Genomic DNA, 20,974 nt, shown 5'->3' with positions numbered 1-20,974 from the left:
CTGGAATAAATGTATTGGTGTGTATAAGGTAACAATAATATAACGTAGTTAATCATAATCGTCACTCTAGAATACTGATCCAAATAATTAGCAATTCCCTCTGAAGAATTTGGTAATACATTACTAGTAGGATACCATGAACTTCACTTTAGAATTAATTATACAATATTTTTATTTATATTAATTATGAACCTATATACAGTGATATGAAAAAGTCCCTGATTAGCTAAGAGTGCACTACCACTACTCTTATATTTAACGTTAAACAGTTTAAAAAGTGGGAAATCTAGACCAGATATATGGAAAATTAAAAAAATGGGGGTAAGAACCAGCTTGCTGAAAACTAATTAATTTTTTTTTAAGTTAGAAATGTACTTCAGAATGCCCAGAAACTGTATGACTTTCTTCTGAAAGTTCATTTAAATTAACAGGATCATTTATTTATAAATAATCGCACTCCACCCCAGTAGGTGGCGGTAAGACCCGGATGCGGGTTTGCCAACCACAAAAGAAGAAGAAGAAGAAGTGGCGTCTGGTTTTCTGGACGGATACTGCGGAACGCGACCGGCGAGCGCGAGACGGAACGGAACGGAACGGAACGCAGTATACCTGGACTTTAATTAGCCTGTTTTAGATATGTTTGTTTAGGTTGAACAAAACTCGACAGGGCTGTTGTGTCCTGAGCTGCTTCTCTCTGTTGTGAGGTGTTACTAAGACGGTGATAACAAGAACCAGTCTGAAATAGTACGAAGAAACACTTAGTATTATTATAAATATTGTTATTATTGGTTTACCTTAGTGGTTCAGGTAAAACACAGTTTGGAAAATGGATTGATTATGTACTCGCTTGTACATTTTTAACACATTAAATTTACTTCATACAGCTTTAATGAACGATTAAGATTTGAGGCTTATCAGAGCTACTGAAATAATAATAATAATAATAAAAAAAAATCAAACACATCAAAAACAAAACAATATAACCCTGCCCAAAACAATGCAATGGATTTAATGGTTATATTGGGAATTTTATTTGTTTTAAAGTAAACTATAATGGTGTCTGGTATGTGATGGTTTCTATTGGTGGTTAAAAGCTATTGTAATGGCTTCACCATTTGAATTTCTGTAATGGTTTTGAGCTTCTACTGTTTTTTTCTGCAAATTCACACAGACCACATCAGAAATGTTTAAGGGAACTGGTGACGAACATGACACGAGATTGCTTAAAGACGTCTGCTCTGAAAGGTGAGGCTTTTATTTTAACATCCTGATCACGTCATGGCATTGTTCATTCATTTATCCATTATTAGCCTAAATGAGGTTATGAAAGACACAATTGCTGTAGCTGTAAAACATTATGTAAGCGGACAACTTCCTTAAAAATGACAAACATGGCTATTACACTTAAACAATGGTAACCACAAATTATCAATGATTTTGCTACATTAACCATAGTTTAACCATGGTGTTTGTACAACTGATTATACAAATACTAATTTATAAGCCAAAATTGTTATATTTGTACATTTTCTAAAGTTGCAGGGCATTGGGATGATTTTGTTGGATCGGTTAAATATTAACTAAATATTTGTTAAAGCCAGTTAGCAGATTATTTGTTTCTTGCATAATTTTTATAGTGTGTTTGCAGAGTTAACCTTCATACTGATTTCTCTGTCGTAGCTAAACCTTTTTGTTAGCGTTCCTCTAACAGTGGCATGGCTATGACCTGTCAGAACTGTTTTCAAGAGATAAACCTGAAGGTCAAAGTCAATATTTCCCATCAAAATAAAGACTGATTCACTGATTCACACCCTGTCTTTCTTACTACAGAGCATCTGTGTGTTAGATTAACCTTTCTTGCAAGAATTAAAGGATTTCATTCTCAGTTTTACATTTAATTATAGATTTAGAGTTTTTCCATGTGAGGACATGAGAGATTCTGAGCCCTGCAGAATGAAACACACTGAAGTACAAACAGGTTGGTGTTTATTCTTAATTCTTTATCGCCAATATAAAAGAAGAATAATTTAGTCATCAACACTTTTCAATTACGTCAGGCTTCACTTTTAGTCCTTTTCACGTTTCTCTCTGTGATTTAGTAAAAAAATTCACATTTTATTTGAATTTCAGAGCTGATTGAGGAAAACATAAAGATTGAAGAACCGAGTGAAGAAGAGGAGGAGAAACATCATGCGAATACTGGAGAAAAACCTTTGAGTCACTCCGATGAGAAATCTTTCACCTGCACTCAGTGTAGAAAGAGTTTGACGAGCAAACAGAGTCTTGAGATTCACATGATGATCCACGCTGAAGAGAAACCGTTCACATGTGACCAACTGCGTTCTGGTGTGAGAGAATACGTGTGCTTTGAGTGCGAGAAGACTTTTTTTTCAGCGGAACGACTGAGACAGCACCAGAGGATCCACTCTGGAGAGAAACCTTACAAGTGTTCACACTGCGACAAGAGATTCAGCCAGTCAGAAAATCTGAAAACACACGTGAGAACCCACACCGAGAGAAACCATACAAGTGTTCACACTGTGGCAAGGGATTCAATCGGTCAGAATATCTGAAAATGCACATGAGGATCCACACCGGAGAGAAACCTTACTCGTGTGATCAGTGTGGCATGTGTTTTACACAAAAAGGAAACCTTACTGTGCATCAGACTGTTCATACGGGAGAGAAACCATTCACTTGTGATCAATGTGGAAACAGTTTTGCACAGTTAAGAGTCCTTAAGAAACACATGAACATTCACACCGAGACAAACTGTTCACATGTGATGAGTGCGGGAAGAGTTTCACACAACAAGGATTCCTTACCATGCACATGAACATCCACACTCGAGAAAAGCTGCACATATGCGATCTCTGTGGAAAGGCATTTTTGTGGGCTACGAACCTGAAGAATCATCTGACCGTTCATTCAAAGGAGAAACCGCATTCATGTTCTGTGTGTGGAAAGAGCTTTTCACGGCTGGATAATTTAAAAGCCCATCAGAAGATACACACTGGGGTGAAAGAATACATGTGCTTTGAGTGTGAGAAGACTTTTATTACAGCTAAAGAATTAAAACGGCACCAGATGATTCACACTGGAGAGAAACCTTACAAGTGTTCACACTGCGACAAGAGATTCAGACAGTTAGGAACTATGAAAAGGCATGAGATGATCCACACCAGAGAGAAACCTTAAATGTGATCGATGTGAAAACATTTTTGAGGGATTTAGTCCCAAAGAAGCACATTAAAGTTCGTTGAAATTAAAAATCCTATTCATGCTCTTTTTATTTGGAAAAAGGTTTGACAGCTGAAAGGTTAAAAAGTTAGAGGTAAGTGGCAGAGTCAGGTAGAGCATCAAAAAACTGTACTCAGGTACCCAATGGAGAAACTGTACTAAAAAGTGTCCAATGGAGAAAAGGGGAAATTCCAATCTTATTTTATTCAGATTTACTTTATGTATTGGTAACACTTTACTTTTCGTTTTTTCACACGGTTATACTCTATTCGCTTCTTATTGGCATGCATATTACTAGACCATTAGCCATTTATTAGTGCTAATTAAGCACATATTAATGAGTTATTGTACATTCCTAATCCTACCCAATACCTAAACTTAACAATTATAAGTAGCAAATGAAGAATTTATTGAGAGACAATTCGTAGTTAAGTGTTATCATACTAAAGTGTTACCCTGCCCTTCATTATTGAATAACTACACAAGAACACGAGTAACACTAGATTAGCGCTCTAGTAACAAGAAAGTCTGAATAATGATATAGTAAGTAACAGTGTTTAGTCAAATGTGGTCTTTCACTGTTAGCCAATCAGTAACTATTATTTTCATACCTCCTTAAGAACTACTGTATACAGGTGCATGATCATTTAGATCAGTATTGTAAAGTGAAGGTCATGATAACTCCCTAATTACTGAAGTCATTGAAAATGTAGAGTTTAGTAATGGTTAGTAATTAATTTGGCTAGATTTGGTAACACTTGAATCAGTACCAGTGGCCTAAAACGATCTTCACTTTGGAATACTGATTCCAGTTAACTAGTAGGTTCCTTAGAAGGATGTGGAAACACTTGTCATTGCTATCCAAAACTATCCATTATATATCTCAAAAAACAAACAAAGATGTCAGCCAATATTAGGGAGTTATGATGCTTGCAACTTAAAAAAACTGAGCCAAGTAATTAGTTCCTTCAGAAGGATTTGGTAATATATGAGTCATATTTTGTTACCATTATATTCATTTTAGAATTAATTGTTATGCATAATTCAAATTGGTTAAGAATCTGTATAGAGTAGTTCTTATGTGTTTGTATTTGTTGATTAGCTAATTGTGAACTACCAGTTGACCGAGTTCAATTACTTAATAGTTTTTACTATTACTAAGTTTCTTGTTCGGTAATATAAAAAATTAGTACTAAATATAAGTCGTCACACGATCTTTTATCATGTGACTTTATCAAAAGACGTAATATAATTGCTGGTGATGTGATTTACTATAGTTAAATATAGCCTATAATGCAATATTGTTGACGAATAAAATCGAGACTAAATGTGGTTTACAAAACAGTAATTATGCTAAAATGTCTCTTCATTTTAGTTGACCAAAACTAGACAAAATCAAATGTTATGACATAATTTCGTCTTGTTTAGTTTCATGATTATTTTTTATTAGTTTTCCGCTTTAAAATTGAAGCCCCATTCACACCGCCAGCGACAGAGCAACAAGATCCAATTCATTTTCAATGAAGAGCTGGTGACTTAAAGCGACAAGAACGACAGTGACTGTTGGCGACAGAATGTGGGCGTGTCATCGAACAAAAGTTCAGAATTGCTCAACTTACAAATGAACAGCTAATCATGAGCGACAACCAATAGGAGGGAAGAATCTCTCAGCCCCGTTTTCCGCCACCGTCCAACTGTCATTGAAGCTCGAGAATTCAAGCACTTTCTGGCATTGTCATATTATGCTATTTTTATTGTTTTATTTATTTTATTTAAATTTATGTGTGTGTTGCTTCTAACATGTTTGGTTCGTAAAATAAATGTAAATTCAAATCTAAGTGTCTTCTGTGTCTGGAATAAATGTATTGGTGTGTATAAGGTAACAATAATATAACGTAGTTAATCATAATCGTCACTCTAGAATACTGATCCAAATAATTAGCAATTCCCTCTGAAGAATTTGGTAATACATTACTAGTAGGATACCATGAACTTCACTTTAGAATTAATTATACAATATTTTTATTTATATTAATTATGAACCTATATACAGTGATATGAAAAAAGTCCCTGATTAGCTAAGAGTGCACTACCACATTCAACAAAACACCATTGCTTACTATTTCACGATTCAGAGTTTCTTGTTAGTAGTAATTACTTGAGTGCTAATATTGCATTACTCATGTCTTCTTGTGTTCATTAATGTGGAACAGTATTCTAAAGTGTTCCCAGGTAAAAAAAAGTTCACTTGCATAATGTAACTAAAGTGCTCTATTTTCGCAAGATTAATTTTGTACTTGATACACAAATGATTCGTTAGTACTTCCTAAGATAAACTTGATCATCTAAATGTACTCGACTGTACGATTTTGAGACACTGTAAATATGAACTAACATATTATCTTCATTTTTAAAAGTGTATTTAATTACCACAAAAAAACGCTTTTAGGGCTTGGAACAACATGGGGGTAAATACTTTGACAAAAAAAAAATATTTTGGGGTGGAGTAACCCTTCATACAACAATCCATCCCAAGCAACTTTATAAAGTATGTCTCAAAGGTTCATTGAGGGAGAACAAGACCATCGTGAATGGGGTAGTTTGAAGGAGATCTTGATGGAGATCTAGGTCATAATGTTTTTATTATTGTGTCCTATGGTTGATTTAGACGCCAATAAAATTATCTTAATGTGGCAGTTTATGGATCTAAAGATATCAGTATAATGTATTACACATTATGATTTGTCCATATGAATCAAATAGTCATAATCAGTCCTGTGATGGCCCAGTGTGTCCAGAGAAGGCCAACCCATTCAACTGGAAAGTTTCAAACTAAAAGAGACCTTTTCAGAAGCTGTTGTCTCATATTGACCAGGGATCCTCAAATCTGTCTTTCCTGCAAAGTTGAGTTCTTAGACCTTAGTCAAACGCATCCTAACATGTTTTAGGATCATTATAAAACCATACATGGGTGAGTTGGAGTTTTTTCAAGTTTTTACTTGGCAGGATTAGCCACCAAAACTGCAGGTAGTGTGGAACGGCCAGCGTCATCCAGCAAAAAGCTTCAACGACCAAAACCTGATGCTGAATTCCAACGTGCAAGTAAATGGGCCGATTCTCGCAGCTGTTAGAATCATGTAAGAATTATATTTTTAAGCAAAAGGCAAGAGAGAATGAAGATATTTGTACATGATTGTGTTGTTTATTTGCTGTATAATTGGCAGAACTCATTTAGATTTAGATGCAACCACTGAATTTTAATCACCATCCAAACAAAATGCTGCATATAATTTCAAAACCTCAAGTGAAAACAGGATGGGCCGGCTTCCGCTCAGTAGAATTATACTACGTAAATTACGTAGCGAAAAAACACTTGCAAATATAAAACAAAATAATAACACAAGTTCACTTTCTGCCAGCAGGTGGCGCTTATGGAACAGCAGCATTACAGCGTTTCTTTGGTCAGCGCTGTAAAAAAAAGCAGTGCTTGTAGTTATGAACACCACTTTAATATGTATTATAGGAAGAAAGATGATGAGATGAAGAATTTTTTTACATTTTTCTGTCAGTCAGAAAGATACTCAAGGATATATTAATTTAAACCCCACCCCTAATTCAGTATATAACACTTTCCCTCCATGAACGGTGACCTGCTCTGCCTACCACAGTATTATCTCCTCTATCTCATCTATGCATCCGTCTTTTCAGGGTCTCTGGCCTCCGTTAACTCCCACGGACAGACTTCTGAAGTGCTCTCAGGAAAAATATATGAATGTAGTTTCTCCTTCAATGAACTTTCAGATGCTTCTTCAGGCCCAAGCCCACAGAAATGTTTTGCTGCACTGGTCACACGTACAACTCCTCTACACCGTGGCTGTTCATGTGCTCTTTAAGGTGCGACGACTGTCTGAATCTCTTCCCGCACTGATCGCACGTGTACGGCTTCTCCCGTGTGGATCTTCATGTGAGCCTTGAGACTCTGTTTGTAAGCGAAACACTTGCCACACTGACCACATGGGTGCGGCTTCTCCACGCTGTGGACGCTCATGTGGTCCTTCAGGTGTCCTTGTTGCCTGAAACTCTTCCCGCACTGATCACATGTGTACGGTTTTTCTCCCGTGTGGATCCTCATGTGGATCTTCAGACTCTTCTTGCATGTCAAACTCTTCCCGCACTGCTCACATGTGTAAGGTTTCGTTCCCTGTGGATCTTCATGTGAATCTTCAGACTCTTCTTGCATGTCAAATTCTTGCCAAGACTGAGAGCAGCCATAACTTTTCTTGTCTCTTGTGTCCAGTAAAGAGATACCCTCAGTCTGTGACTTGACATTGATTTTTTCATTTTGACATGATGTTTCTCCATTAGGTCTGAAATGCAAATTAAATAAACGTATTTTAATATTTAAAAGTGAGGTGAAATGTTATAAAAGTGAACCTGAGTGTAGGGGCTGCACAAAGTGCAAACGTGCCAATCTGTAATAAAACATCTTTTAACGCTTGACAATGTGTCTTTTTTGTGAGGAAAGTTACCTTAAGCAGTGTTGAGTTCATTAAAAGAAGAGTGCAAAAACAAAAGCGTTGCCTTTATTATTTTGTTTAGTGCACAAACCCGATTCCAAAAAAGTTGGGACACTGTACAGGTTATGCATAAAAAAGAAATGCAATAATTTACAAATCTCATAAACCTATATTTTATTCACAATAGAATATAGATAACGTATCAAATGTTGAAATTTTGAAATGTCATGCCAAATATCGGCTCATTTTGGATTTTATGAGAGCTACACGTTTTAAATAGGTTGGGACAGGTAGCGATAAGAGGCCGGAAAAGTTAAATGCTGGAGGACCAATTTGCAATTTATTAGGTCAACATAATTGGGTATAAAAAGAGTCTCTCAAAGCGGCAGTGTCTCTCAGAAGTCAAGATGGGCAGAGGATCACCAATTCCCCCAACGCTGTGGCGAAAGATTGTGGAACAATATCAGATAGGAGTTTCTTAGAGACAAATTGTTATCATCATCTTCAGTGCATAATATCATCCAAAGATTCAGAGAATCTGGAATAATCTCTGGAAAAACCGTACTGGATGCCCTTGAAACTTGGGCCCTTAGATGGCACTGCATGGAAATGGAAATCACAACATGGGCTCAGGAATACTTCCAGAAAACACTGTCTGTGAACACAATCCACCGTGCCTTTCACCGTTGCCAGCTAAAACTCTATAGGTCAAATAAGCAGCCATACCTAAACATGATCCAGAAGGTGTTTTCTCTGGGCCATCTAAAATGGACTGTGGCAGCTTACACATCTGGAAAGGCACCATCAATCCTGAAAGGTATATCCAAGTTCTAGAACAACATATGCTCCCATCCAGACGTCGTCTCTTTCAGGCAAGAACTTGCATTATTTCAATACGACAATGCCAGACCACATACTGCATCGATTACAACATCATGGCTGTGTAGAAGAAGGATCCGGGTTCTGAAATGACCGGCATGCAGGGCATCATAAATAGCAAGATGCGACAAAGAAGACCTAAGACTGTTGAGCAATAAGTTGCAGATTTTATGCACAATTTGTCCACAATGTTTGGAATCGGGTTTGTATATATAAAAAAATACTACTTTGTTATGCTTATTAATTACAGAACTTGCAGGTTTCAACATGTTTAGTGATAAAAGGGAGCAAATACACTGAGCATTAAAAGTATTATTCTGTATGAACACCGTCTTTAGAGTCTCCCTAGAGTTATTACTGGTTTAACTGCATTCATTCGCAAGGTTTTTTTTTCTACTACAAACACTAAATTTCAAGAACTGCTTGAAGGTTTATATAAGTTTTTCAGACTCACTGTTGATGGATGAAAAATAAACACCAACCTGTTTGTTCTTCAGTGCGTTTCATTCTGCAGGGTTCTGGATCTCTCATGTTCTCTCTGTCCTTCAATAAACTCTTTTTTCTGATGCTTTTGAGGCTCGCCTTCACTTGAAGACTGATGGGGATATTTTATTGTTGAACTGCAGTGAAAGGAGCTTCACTTGAGGAGGAGCAGATCTGTCAAAATTAATGATAAATTCATCAACTGTGTTTGTTTTAATACATTTTACATATATATGTTCATCTCATGAAGTAGCTCAATCACAAAGTGTTTTATACCAAGTCATGCTATCCCTTCTTAGTTTCTACTAACTTCATTCATATATTGATTCAAATTTTGGTTTTGTTAAACGTTTCTGTCTTGTGCTTTATATGAAACATGGTTATTGTAGATTAATTACATTTGTGGGTAGAAACTTAATATTCTCACACAAATAATTAGCGAAAGACCATAAAACTGCTCTGTAAAACGTATTTCTATTTAATTCTGCATTACATAATATAGCAAGAATAGCAGACAATATAAAGATAGACACTATGACAACAGCAACCATTATATTTTTTTGCATAATGTAAACATTGTTAGAAATGCTGATTCATAGCAATTAATTAATTAGATCACAAGCACATCTTTGTATGTTTGACAAATCATTTACTCATGGTTTAAAATGTCAACAAATCAAAAAACCAAAGGCAAACCATAAGACAAATACGATCACAAACATATCCCTCACAAGCTCGTTGTTATAATCTGCAGAGGCACAAACAGCGCTGCACCAGACCAAAACAAGGCAGAAATGACCCGAACCCCAAGTGACCCCAAATGCATTTGGTTGTAGACGCAAAGAAAGCAACGTGAATGACGCTGGCTGCGCGTGCGTGCGTGCGTGGTGACGTCATCGCCGAGAGCCGAGCCCTGTTGCCAAGTCCTCGGTTTTCCGGGAACGAGACTGGTACAGTTTGGAGGTGTCGTGCAGGTTTTGCTTTGGAAACGGTAAATCGTCAAAAACCCATATAAAACCACAAAACGTCAATAAAAGAGCGTATCAAATTACCATCAAATAAAACAGTTGCCGATTCAGACATACAGACAGTCACGTGTGGAGCGAATTATAGTCTATTAATCATTAACGTGGAAAGTATAATATAATAAAGCAATGCTAGTTTATGGCTTTCGGATACACCTCAGTTTTGAATTGATTAAATCGTGATGCATGTAGTATCACTTGACAATAAAAATGGAAAATAAAAAGTAAAATAAAGTTTTAACACTCATATTCGGAGCGCAGGGTTTTCATTCTGAGAGAGTCCTGAGCCCCGCCAACTTACTGGACTTCTTCAGTGAAAATTATTCCACCACACTAAGAAGTGTCTTTTATCGTGCTATAATTTTTTTCATGTACAAAGCCGCAATGCAACATACAGACGAGAGGTCAACGCCTGGAATTTAACTGTGTCAGTTAAAAAGGACAAGAGGGAACCATTTAATACTCTTTCTAAAATGCTTGTTAAAGGAGTTGAAATGTATGTGAAGTTGAAAACTGTGCTGCATAATTCAATCTGCCATATTTATTTTATGCTTTCACTTATTAATATGCTTTTATTTTGATTATTATGGTTTTCTCTAGTAATTTGGTGTCTGCTTTTTAATTTCTATCTGTTTTTCATTCATTTTAAGCCAGGAACAGCAATTTTCAAACAATATTTGACAAACAATATTTAAAACAACCCAGTGCTATAGGTCAAAGAAACAGCAAACAGATCTGGCTCTGCCAGACACAGAGAGGGGGCGAAGGTCAGTTGATTGGCAAACAATATCCAAACACTAGGCAGAGGTTGATACATGGACACAAAACTTTAGTGTTGTGCTGTAAAAGTAAGTTGCAGTAAGAGTATCATACTGTAAAATGAAACTCTGGTAACGGCATCATATTGTAAAACACATATACAGGTAAACGGCTGTAAAGACACAGTAACTTAGTAGCCATAGGGCTGCCAGGAAGTTACAGTACAAATACAGAAAAAAGTCTAACAGTGTAGCGCCGCTCTTCTGTGGATCTTCATTTGATGTTTAGTGCTCCTCTCAAGTCGACTTCAAAACAGCATTTTTAGTGATTGAACTCCTTCATATATTTCTTGTGATTGAACTCTATCACAGGTTTCTGGTTATGGATTTTGATCTACACTGTAAGATGGAACAGAAGAGAAGATAATCATAGTTGAGTGGAACAAAGAACAAATTAGGTTAACACTTTATTACCTAAGTAATACCTAAGTATTTAGTAGTAGCAGTTGTATTTGCATAAAACAAAATGTACTTACTATATAACTAAGTTATGGAACAGTCTGTAATCATGTAGATGTAATAGGCTGCTACTGTTACACATTTCTAACAGGCCGAGTCTGTCACACAGCTACTTGTGTAACCAAAAGATTGTCACAGATGTGTTGCAGACTTTATACAACGTAATTATAAACATGAGCAGTATAGATACACATGAAGTTCACTTATCTAGCAGCACCTTTTAAATACATGTATATTATTTAAATACCTTTGTAATTTACAGTTAACAGATTTTGAGTATTTATAAAACTGTATTTATGTTTTAAGTATGACAAATTTAGAGCTTAAATTCTGCTTGTGTCTCTATTTAGTCAATATAAAGAGAAACACAAACTAAACTTCCAGGTTCACAGCTGTTTGTTAGAATATTTTATTTTCTTGCAGAAGCTTTGAGTTTACTTCAACTCAAATAATAATTTGTGTCTCATTATTCTCTTATGTGTTAGGAAAGAACATAATAACTGTGATGCCAGATGTTATCACAGAATAAGTCTCTTCAGGAGATATTAGTCCTGATCACCCTGTCAGGTTTATTCTGTGATAAAGTGTCTGGATGAACATTATCTCTTACATGAAGTAAGTGTAAAGTAAAGTGAGGTGTTGCTTGTCAAAGTAAAAACACAAGAGACAGAGACATTGATCATGTGATGCTGGGACGACTGTGAGCCGGTTGAATCTGCTCTGATTTGACCTGCTTTTCCTACAATCTGATCAAATCTATTTCAAACTGTAATGATTCACTATTACTGATATCATTAATAAAGCAGCTGCTGCTGTATAAAGTGTGACAGTGTGCTTCTGTTCTCTTTCCTCCTTTGTGTTAAACATCTCATCAACTTTTTTATTTCATTCTGACACAAACCCTTTGAGATAAAGCTTCATGATACTTTGTATGAAAGTGTGTATTTGTTCACGTATCAGAGTTAAATGAATCTCTTTAATATCTCAAAGTGAAGTTTACTCACCTCAGTTTACAGTTTGAGTCTCGTAGCACATCAATGAGCTGCTGCTTTGAGTCTCTGATCTTATTACATCTCAGATCAAGCTCTTTTTAGAAACTGCAGTGTTTCTGTTTTTGTCAAACACTGAGTTAAAGAAGAAACATCTGTAATGCCACAGTCATAAAGACTAGAAAGAGACAAAAAGAGAAAGAGAGATCATCTCAAACAAAACGATAAAAAAAAATAATTTTCACAAACATAATGTGAACTCAAGAGGTTTTGGTTTTAAATGTTAAAGTGTTTTTAATGTGTGAATGTTACTGACCTCAGTCTCTCCAGTTTACAGTGTGAATCCATCAGTACGCCACACACAAGTGATTCACTCCTGTGTTTTTATTTGATTCCAGCTCAGGTTCAGTTCTCTCAGGTGTGATGGGTTTGATTTCAGAGCTGAAGTCAGGATGAGATGTTTCTCTGTTATTCTGCATCCACACAGACTGAAGACAGAAAGACAAAACACAATAAATCAGATCATGTAAATCTTATGCGAGAAAGAAATACATGCCATATAGTCAAAACATAAATGCATTACACTTTGTTAAATTGTATGAATTTTCTTTAGTAAAATTAAATATTTAATTGAAAATTACTTCGCAGTATCAACAAAATTTAGGTGGTTTACGTTAATTTATAGTAGTTTGGATTACATCAACCTTTTGTAAATTTGTCACAAACTGATCAACTTAATCTGACTGTAACTGCTGTAGAGTATAATGATACTAACTTTAGTTTCTCCAGCTTGAATTGTGTGTTCATCAGTAGATCACTGAGGTGTTTCACTCCAGAGTCTCTGAGTTTATTCCAGCTCAGGTTCAGTTCTCTCAGGTGTGATGGGTTTGATTTCAGAGCTGAAGTCAGGATGAGACTCTGTTTCTCTGTAATACTGCATCCACATAGACTGAAGACAGAAAGAGATCAGAAATGTATCATAAGCAAATGTCATGCAGTAAAATACATTAATTAAACATTATTATACATATTTAGAATATAATATTCAAATTACTTAGTTGGGTCAACATAATTTATCTGGTTTTACATTAAATTAATTTCCAACCATGGCTTCAAATAAAGGTTCTGCAGATGGATCAGTACGACTCATGCTCAGTTCTTCCAATTACACCAACATAACTGCATATTAAACATTAACTTGTAGAAAAGCACATACAAAACACTTTATTCTAAATTTACAATCATTCAGATCCTTGTAAATCAAGCTGGGATCTACAAGTCCCCTGTACAGTCACAAATACAACATTTAAAAAACACTTAAAAATAATCTAAACGGTGATAGAGTAAAATAATACTTACTCTAGTTTCTTCAGCTTGAATTGTGTGTTCATCAGTAGATCACTGAGGTGTTTCACTCCATAGTCTCCGAGTTTATTCTCACTCAGGTTCAGTTCTCTCAGGTGTGATGGGTTTGATTGTAGAGCTGAAGTCACAGCAGAACAACCTTCATCTGTCAAACCACAGCTGCTTAACCTACATTGAGAGAAATGAAAGTAGTCATACTTGATTCTGTTTCATTTAAATAAAACATGTTATTCTTCTGTGTGAATTTTACCGACCTCAGTCTCTCCAGTTTACAGTGGGAATCTTTCAGTACGTCACATAAGTGATTCACTCCTGTATTTTTTATTTCATTCTCACTCAGGTTCAGTTCTCTCAGGTGTGATGGGTTTGATTTCAGAGCTGAAGTCAGGATGAAACTCTGTTTCTCTGTAATACTGCAGTAAAACAGACTGAAGAAAAACAGAAGAATGTAAACTAAGATAAAGGATCAAGTATAGAACTACTAAAAATATAAAATTGAGTTTAAACAAAAAATCAGTTTCTCAATTACAATTTATCTAAACAAATTTTAAAAGTACTTTAAGTCCAATAAACAATTTTTTCCATTCTTTATTGTACAGTATGTTTGATTGAATGCGTGTAAAAAAAATGTATGGCAGCATTTAATCTTGCCCATGAACAATTAATTATATTGCTGTGGCTTTGTCACGCCGTCACTTCCCACGCCTACCGACCCTGTCACCTGGACATGTTCACAATCACCAGAGTACTGATCCCCCAGTCTATCTGCACACCGGTACCACGTCAAACAAGTTCTTCCACGCCTTCGTGACCATCAGCTATACTTGAAAGCTGAGAAGTGTGAATTTCACAGACCCTCCATCCATTTCTTAGGCTACATAATCTAGTCTACTGGCATTCAAATGGAGCCCAAGAAGGTCGAGGCTGTGCAAAACTGGCCAGTTCCCTGATCAATTAAACAGCTTCAGAGGTTATTAGGTTTCGCCAACTTTTATCGCCGGTTCATATCCCACTACAGCCAGATTGCAGCACCCTTGACCTCACTACTACGTCACCACCCAAAGCACCTCAGTTGGAACCCGGATGCTCAGAGCGTCTTCCACCAATTCAAAGCTGCCTTCTGTTCTGCCCCCATTCTTTGCCATCCGGATCCGAACCTGCCCTTCGTCGTTGAGGTGGATGCTGCCACCTTGGGAGTAAGTGCAGTCCTTTCCCAATGGAGAGATGAGCCTCCTGTACTTCATCCATGCGCCTTCTTTCCTCGGAAACTGTCCCCGGCGGAGCAGAACTATGATGTCGGTAACAGAGAGCTCTTGGCCATTAAACTCTGCCTTGGAGGAGTGGCGTCACTGGCTAGAGGGAGCTAAACACCCTTTTAAAGTAATCACTGATCATAAGAACTTACAGTACCTGAGAGAGGCCAAGAGATTGAACCCACGACAAGCTAAATGGGCTCTGTTTTTTACACGCTTCAACTTCAACATCTCTTACCAACCGGGTCACAAGAATCTCAAGGCTGACACTCTCTCACGGCTACACAATCCAGATCCATTACCAGAAACACCAGAGACCATCTTACCTGCTTCAGCTTTCCTGGCGCCCATACAATGGTCTCGACAGCCAGATCCAAGAGGCAACCCAGATAGAGCCTGCTCTGCCGGGAGGCCCAGAAGCAAAACGCTTGTGCCTTTAACACTCCCGGCTACCCCTCATCGACCCTGGTCTCATATTGTGGTAGACTTCGCCACAGACCTTCCTTCCTCTAATGGCTACATGGTCATCCTTGTTGTAATTGATCGGTTTTCAAAATCCTGCAAGTTAATTCCACTCCGGGGTCTTCCCACCGCAATGGAGACAGCTGAGGCGCTTTTCCATCATGTTTTTTCAGACACTTGACTCCCGAAGATATAGTGTCCGACCGGGTCCCCAATTCACGTCCTGGGTATGGAGAGGTTTCTTCCGAATTCTAGGTGTCTCTGTCAGTTTATCCTCTGGGTACCATCCTCAATTAAATGGCCAGACTGAACGCAAGATCCAAGAAGTCAGCCAATATCTCCGGGCCTACTGTCACCAGCAGCAAGACAGTTGGAGCCAGTATCTACCCTGGGCAGAATACGCACAAAATCCCCTCCGTCAAAACACCACAGGTCTAACACCATTTCAATGTGTTCTAGGTTTACAACCCCCTCTGTTTCCTTGGACTGGTGACCAGGCAGAAGTCCCAACGGTAGATTACTGGTTCAGAGAGAGCGAGAGGGTATGGGACTCAGCGCACGCATATCTCTCAGCAGGCAGACACAAGACCCAAGCAGACGCCAGTTGTTTCAACACAGCCATCTATCAACCAGGTGACCGCGTCTGACTTTCCACCAAGGATATACATCTCCGGCTGCCCTGCTGGAAGCTGAGTCCCCGGTACATCGGCCCTTTTCCCATCAGCCGTCAGATCAATGAAGTCACATATCAGCTACAACTTCCCAGTCACTACCGCATATCCTCCACCTTTCACGTATCACTATTAAAACCTTATACTGACCTCTGTCCTTCCTCTCCCACAGAGCACAAGATCACCCCCTCCGCCCAAGATCGACACCAGCAAGTCAATATACCGGGACAAAGAAATTCTCGACTCCCAGTGGCAGTGCGGCCGGCTCCAATACCTAGTTAATTGGGAGGACTATGGTCCCGAGGAGAAATCCTGGGTGGACAAGGATGAGGTATTAGACCCTTCTCTCACATCTGATTTCCATAGAACTCATTCTGATCATCCAGCTCCCAGAGGGCGTGGTCGCCCTCGCCCGTCGGTCTCGAGTGCCAGGAGACGCCATGGAGGGGGTAATGTCACGCCGCTCACTTCCCTACGCCTACCGATCCCGTCACCTGGACACGTTCACAATCTCCGAGTACTGATCACCCGCACCTGCTGTCACTCACCGGCACTGGCATAAAACAGACACTCACCATTCAGTCTATGGCTGATCTCGAGGTTACATACTTGTTCTGGTTCCTGATTCACCTGCCTGTTTTTCTCCGCTAACCTGCCTGCCGGAGTTACAACCAGTGTTGAAAACATTCCGATCCTGCCTTTCTCCTCGCTAACCTGCCTGTCTGAGTTACAACTCGTGTTGGAAACAATCAGATAAGGAATGAACTTTGAGTTTCTGATTTGAACTTCGCTTACCAAAGACACTGTTACCTTTTTCATGTCTATTTAAGGCGCAGAGCACGCGGAGAATGTGAATCATTAAAATTCTCATCTTTTGTTTGAACTACGTCTCTGTTTAATTCTTAGAACTCGACAGGCTTATTATTCCTGTGATTGACTGATTTTTCTGCTCCATCATCAGAGGAGAGAAGAGATTATGTTGTATGGGAGAAGGAAAGTTATTTAGATGAAAAATCAGGAGAAGACATTGATTGAAAACACATTATGTGTATGGAGAGATCATTTCAGAACTGCAATATTCAATAAAACATAGCTCAGCTTCTATTTCATGGGGATTTTAATCAAAGTAAACAATAATTATTAGTCATACAGTAAATGCTATAGAGTATATTGATACTAACTCTAGTTTCTCCAGCTTGAATTGTGTGTTCATCAGTAGATCACTGAGGTGTTTCACTCCAGAGTCTCCGAGTTTATTCTCACTCAGGTTCAGTTCTCTCAGGTGTGATGGGTTTGATTTCAGAGCTGAAGTCACAGCAGAACAACCTTCAGCTGTCAAACCACAGCTGCTTAACCTATAATGAGAGAAAGAGAGACGTCACACTTAATTCTTTTTAATTAAAAGACTTTATTCTTATGTGTGAAAGTCACTGACATCAATCTCTCAAGTTTACAGTGTGAATCCTTCAGTATGTCAAATAAGTGATTCACTCCTATGTTTTCTATTTGATTCCCGTTCAGGTTCAGTTCTCTCAGGTGTGATGGGTTTGATTTCAGAGCTGAAGTCAGAGCAGAACAACATTCATCTGTCATTTCACAGCCTCTTAACCTACATTGAGGGAAAGAGAAGTGACACTTCACTCAGTTTCAGTTGAATAAAACACTTTATTCTTGTGTGTGAATGCTACTGACCTCAATCTCTCCAGTTTACAGTGTGAATCCTTCAGTATGTCACATAAGTGATTCACTCCTGTGTTTTTATTTGATTCAAGCTCAGGTTCAGTTCTCTCAGGTGTGATGGATTTGTTATCAGAGCTGAAGTCAGGATGAGACTCTGTTTCTCTGTAATACTGCATCTACAGAGACTGAATACAGAAAGAGAAGAAAATGAATCAGATCCATGTTAAGTTTATGTGTAAATAAATATATGGCATAAAGTTATTTAATTTTACTAAAATGTTTTTTTTCCAATTTAACATTTAGTTCAAAATTTAATTACTCATTAGGGTCAACACAAATGAGCTTGGTTACACTAAATTAATTTATACTAGCTTGGATTTCATCAAATTTTTGTCAAACTAAATCTTATGTTGGAACAAGTGATTATTTACTGAGATCTTAATTAAATTATTATTATTATTATTATTATTATTATTATTATTATTATTATTATTTTAAACAATAATAGTCATAATTATTGAATATCTATTACTCATTAGGTGTCATAGTTAATTAAAGTTAATTAAAAAATTACCTTTACAGAAAAACACATAAAATAACACATCCATCCCTAAATTTACAATCATTCAGTTCCTTTTAGATAATGCTGGGATCTACAAATCTACTACTCAAATAAAGCAACAACTAATATTAATGTAGTTTCAACACAAATACATTTCAGTTTTAAATACATTAGGTAGAGTAAACACAATTAAATTGTTACAGAATTACAGAATTTAACTTATTATAATTAAAATGAAAAAGAGAAAACAGAAAAAAGCTAAAATATAGTTTTTTGAGTGTACAGTCACAAATACACATAAAACAATAATCTAAACAGTGAAATTTAATCTGACTGTAACTGCTGTAGAGTATAATGATACTAACTCTAGTTTCTCCAGCTTGAATTGTGTGTTCATCAGTAGATCACTGAGGTGTTTCACTCCAGAGTCTCCGAGTTTATTCTCACTCAGGTCCAGTTCTCTCAGGTGTGATGGGTTTGATTTTAGAGCTGAAGTCACAGCAGAACAACCTTCATCTGTCATATAACAGCCTCTTAATCTACATTGAGAGAAATGAGAAAAAAAAAAACTTTTTCACAATTTAGTCTTCAAAAGAAAAAACAAATCAGTGAATCATTTAATTTAACATATCTCATGTTTTTGTTCTTCTGTGGATTATGTGCATCTCTTTGCTCTGTTCAGTACCTTGATAAGCTTTACTACACAGATTCAACTTTGCAGATCTAAATACAACCTTTTTCAGTGGGTGTAGATGTGAAGTACAGTAATAGTTCTCTGAAACTGTGTGTTTGTTTTGCTTTGTAAGAGTTCAGCACAAAATGTGATTCTATAACTAGAAGGGGAACATAAACACTTAATTAATTAATTAATTAGAGTTAACCTAAATTAATTATAATTTATTATAAAATTATTACATTGACCATAGGCTACTGAACTGTAGGCTATTGCACGCAATGTCAACAACATTCATCATGAATAGGTGTAAAAATATAAAGTACATAAACTAAAATAAATTTAATCTATCTGAACATCAAACATCTGAACTGATCTGTTCATCAAAAATAATAAATAAATAAAATAAAATAAAAATATAAAAAGGTTGCATAGTAATTAGATTCCCCCGGGATCGCCACCTTAACGTGGTGGAGGGTTTGAGTGCCTGAATGACCTTGGGAGCTAGGTTGTCCAGGGCTATATGCTCCTGGTAGGGTCTCCCAAGGCAAACAGGTCCTAGGTGACAAGCCAGACAAAGAGCGGTCCACCTCACCCTATGGAAAAAAATAATAATAATGGAGTAGCGACGTCGCCCGGTATGGCGCAGCCGGGGCCCCAGCCATGGAGCCAGGCCTGCGAGCGCCTGGTGGCCGGGTCTTGTCCCACAGCAGGAGGGACCGTAAGGGGCCGGTGCCTTGTGGTTTCGGCAGCAGTCGAAGGCGAGGACCTCGACAACCCAACCCCTGGACACAGAATCTAGTTTTAGGGACATGGAACGTCACCTCTCTGAGGGGGAAAGAGCCTGAGTTGTTGCAGGAGGTCGAGAGATACCAGCTAGAGATAGTCGGGCTCACCTCCACGCACGGCTTGGGTTCCGGAATGGCAGTGTAGAGTACCCGGCCTTCTTGGAGTCCTTGGAAGGGGTGCTGGAAAGTGCTCCATCGTCCTGCTGGGGGACTTCAACGCTCACGTTGGTGATGCTAGTGACACCTGGAGGGGCGTGATTGGGAAGAACGGCCCCCCCGATCTAAACCTGAGTGGTGTTCTGTTGTTGGAATTCTGTGCTGAACACGATCTGTCCATAACGAACACCATGTTCAAGCATAAGGGTGTCCACCAGCACACATGGCATCAGGACAATGCAAAGTTGCATTGTTTTCATACTGGTACAACCATAAGTTTTTTGAAGTAGATAAGGACAATGGTCTGGTTTAAGTAGAGCATGTAAATTTGTGAAGTCACATTTAAAATTTTTATCATTAAGCCATTTATATTTAATAATAATAAAGGAAATAACCAAAAAGTTAAAATAAAGTATTTGGTAAGGTTAGAATAGGTGTAGAAAAGACTTTATTGACCCAAGAAGGGTGTCAACCATGACATTTATTTAATAATTTGAATAAACTGTTTAAATTAAAATGTACAATCAATAAGTTCTCTGTTCTCTCTATCAGGGAACAAGGGTTACATACGTAGCCAAGGCATTCTCTGTCTGTCATCACTGAGTTATGTTGTGATGACAGGCAGGGGACCTATAAAAAGCCAAAATCGAAGCCCCATTGCAACCAACAGCGCAACAAATGGTGGTAGGCAACAGCATGTCAGACAAATGCTATGCAAGGTCATAACCTTCCCAATGCTCCAGAGCAATTGCTGAACTTGGCACCCACGGGGACCAAGGGAATGTACTTGGCAGCTGGAGAAGCCAAGCCGTTGTTCCTGAGATAGAAACAGTTTCAGGAGAAAGATGCTATGGAAGCCACATCCTGCCCGAAGGGCCGGCTAATATGGACTCACCCTGGCAGGGGCAGTAACACGTATGATATTGGTCTCTGAGCCAAGTCCAAGTCCTCTGA

General features: G+C 37.8%; 1 protein-coding gene, 1 long non-coding RNA gene and 1 pseudogene across 2 annotated transcripts in view; 1 reads left to right on the top strand and 2 right to left on the bottom strand.

The window, feature by feature from the left end:
* Positions 1-20,974, bottom strand: part of LOC122327901 — a 359,865-nt gene that overhangs the window by 106,851 nt on the left and 232,040 nt on the right. The window contains 8 exon segments of the mRNA XM_043223567.1: positions 13,186-13,359; positions 13,770-13,943; positions 14,030-14,203; positions 17,343-17,516; positions 17,597-17,770; positions 17,854-17,923; positions 17,926-18,026; positions 18,769-18,942. Coding sequence (XP_043079502.1) covers positions 13,186-13,359; positions 13,770-13,943; positions 14,030-14,203; positions 17,343-17,516; positions 17,597-17,770; positions 17,854-17,923; positions 17,926-18,026; positions 18,769-18,942 — 1,215 coding nt within the window.
* On the top strand, positions 973-3,281 carry LOC122327978 (annotated as a pseudogene).
* On the bottom strand, positions 9,213-12,512 carry LOC122328038. The gene is made up of 3 exons (XR_006247753.1): positions 12,426-12,512; positions 9,851-11,301; positions 9,213-9,293 (listed from the first exon to the last, which is right to left on the bottom strand). It is a non-coding gene; the product is annotated as an uncharacterized LOC122328038 (long non-coding RNA).

This window comes from Puntigrus tetrazona, chromosome 22 (assembly GCF_018831695.1).
Source record: "Puntigrus tetrazona isolate hp1 chromosome 22, ASM1883169v1, whole genome shotgun sequence".
Lineage (NCBI taxonomy): Eukaryota > Metazoa > Chordata > Actinopteri > Cypriniformes > Cyprinidae > Puntigrus > Puntigrus tetrazona.
The sequence above is the reverse complement of the archived record's forward strand: the minus strand, read 5'-3'. Positions and strand labels throughout refer to the sequence as shown.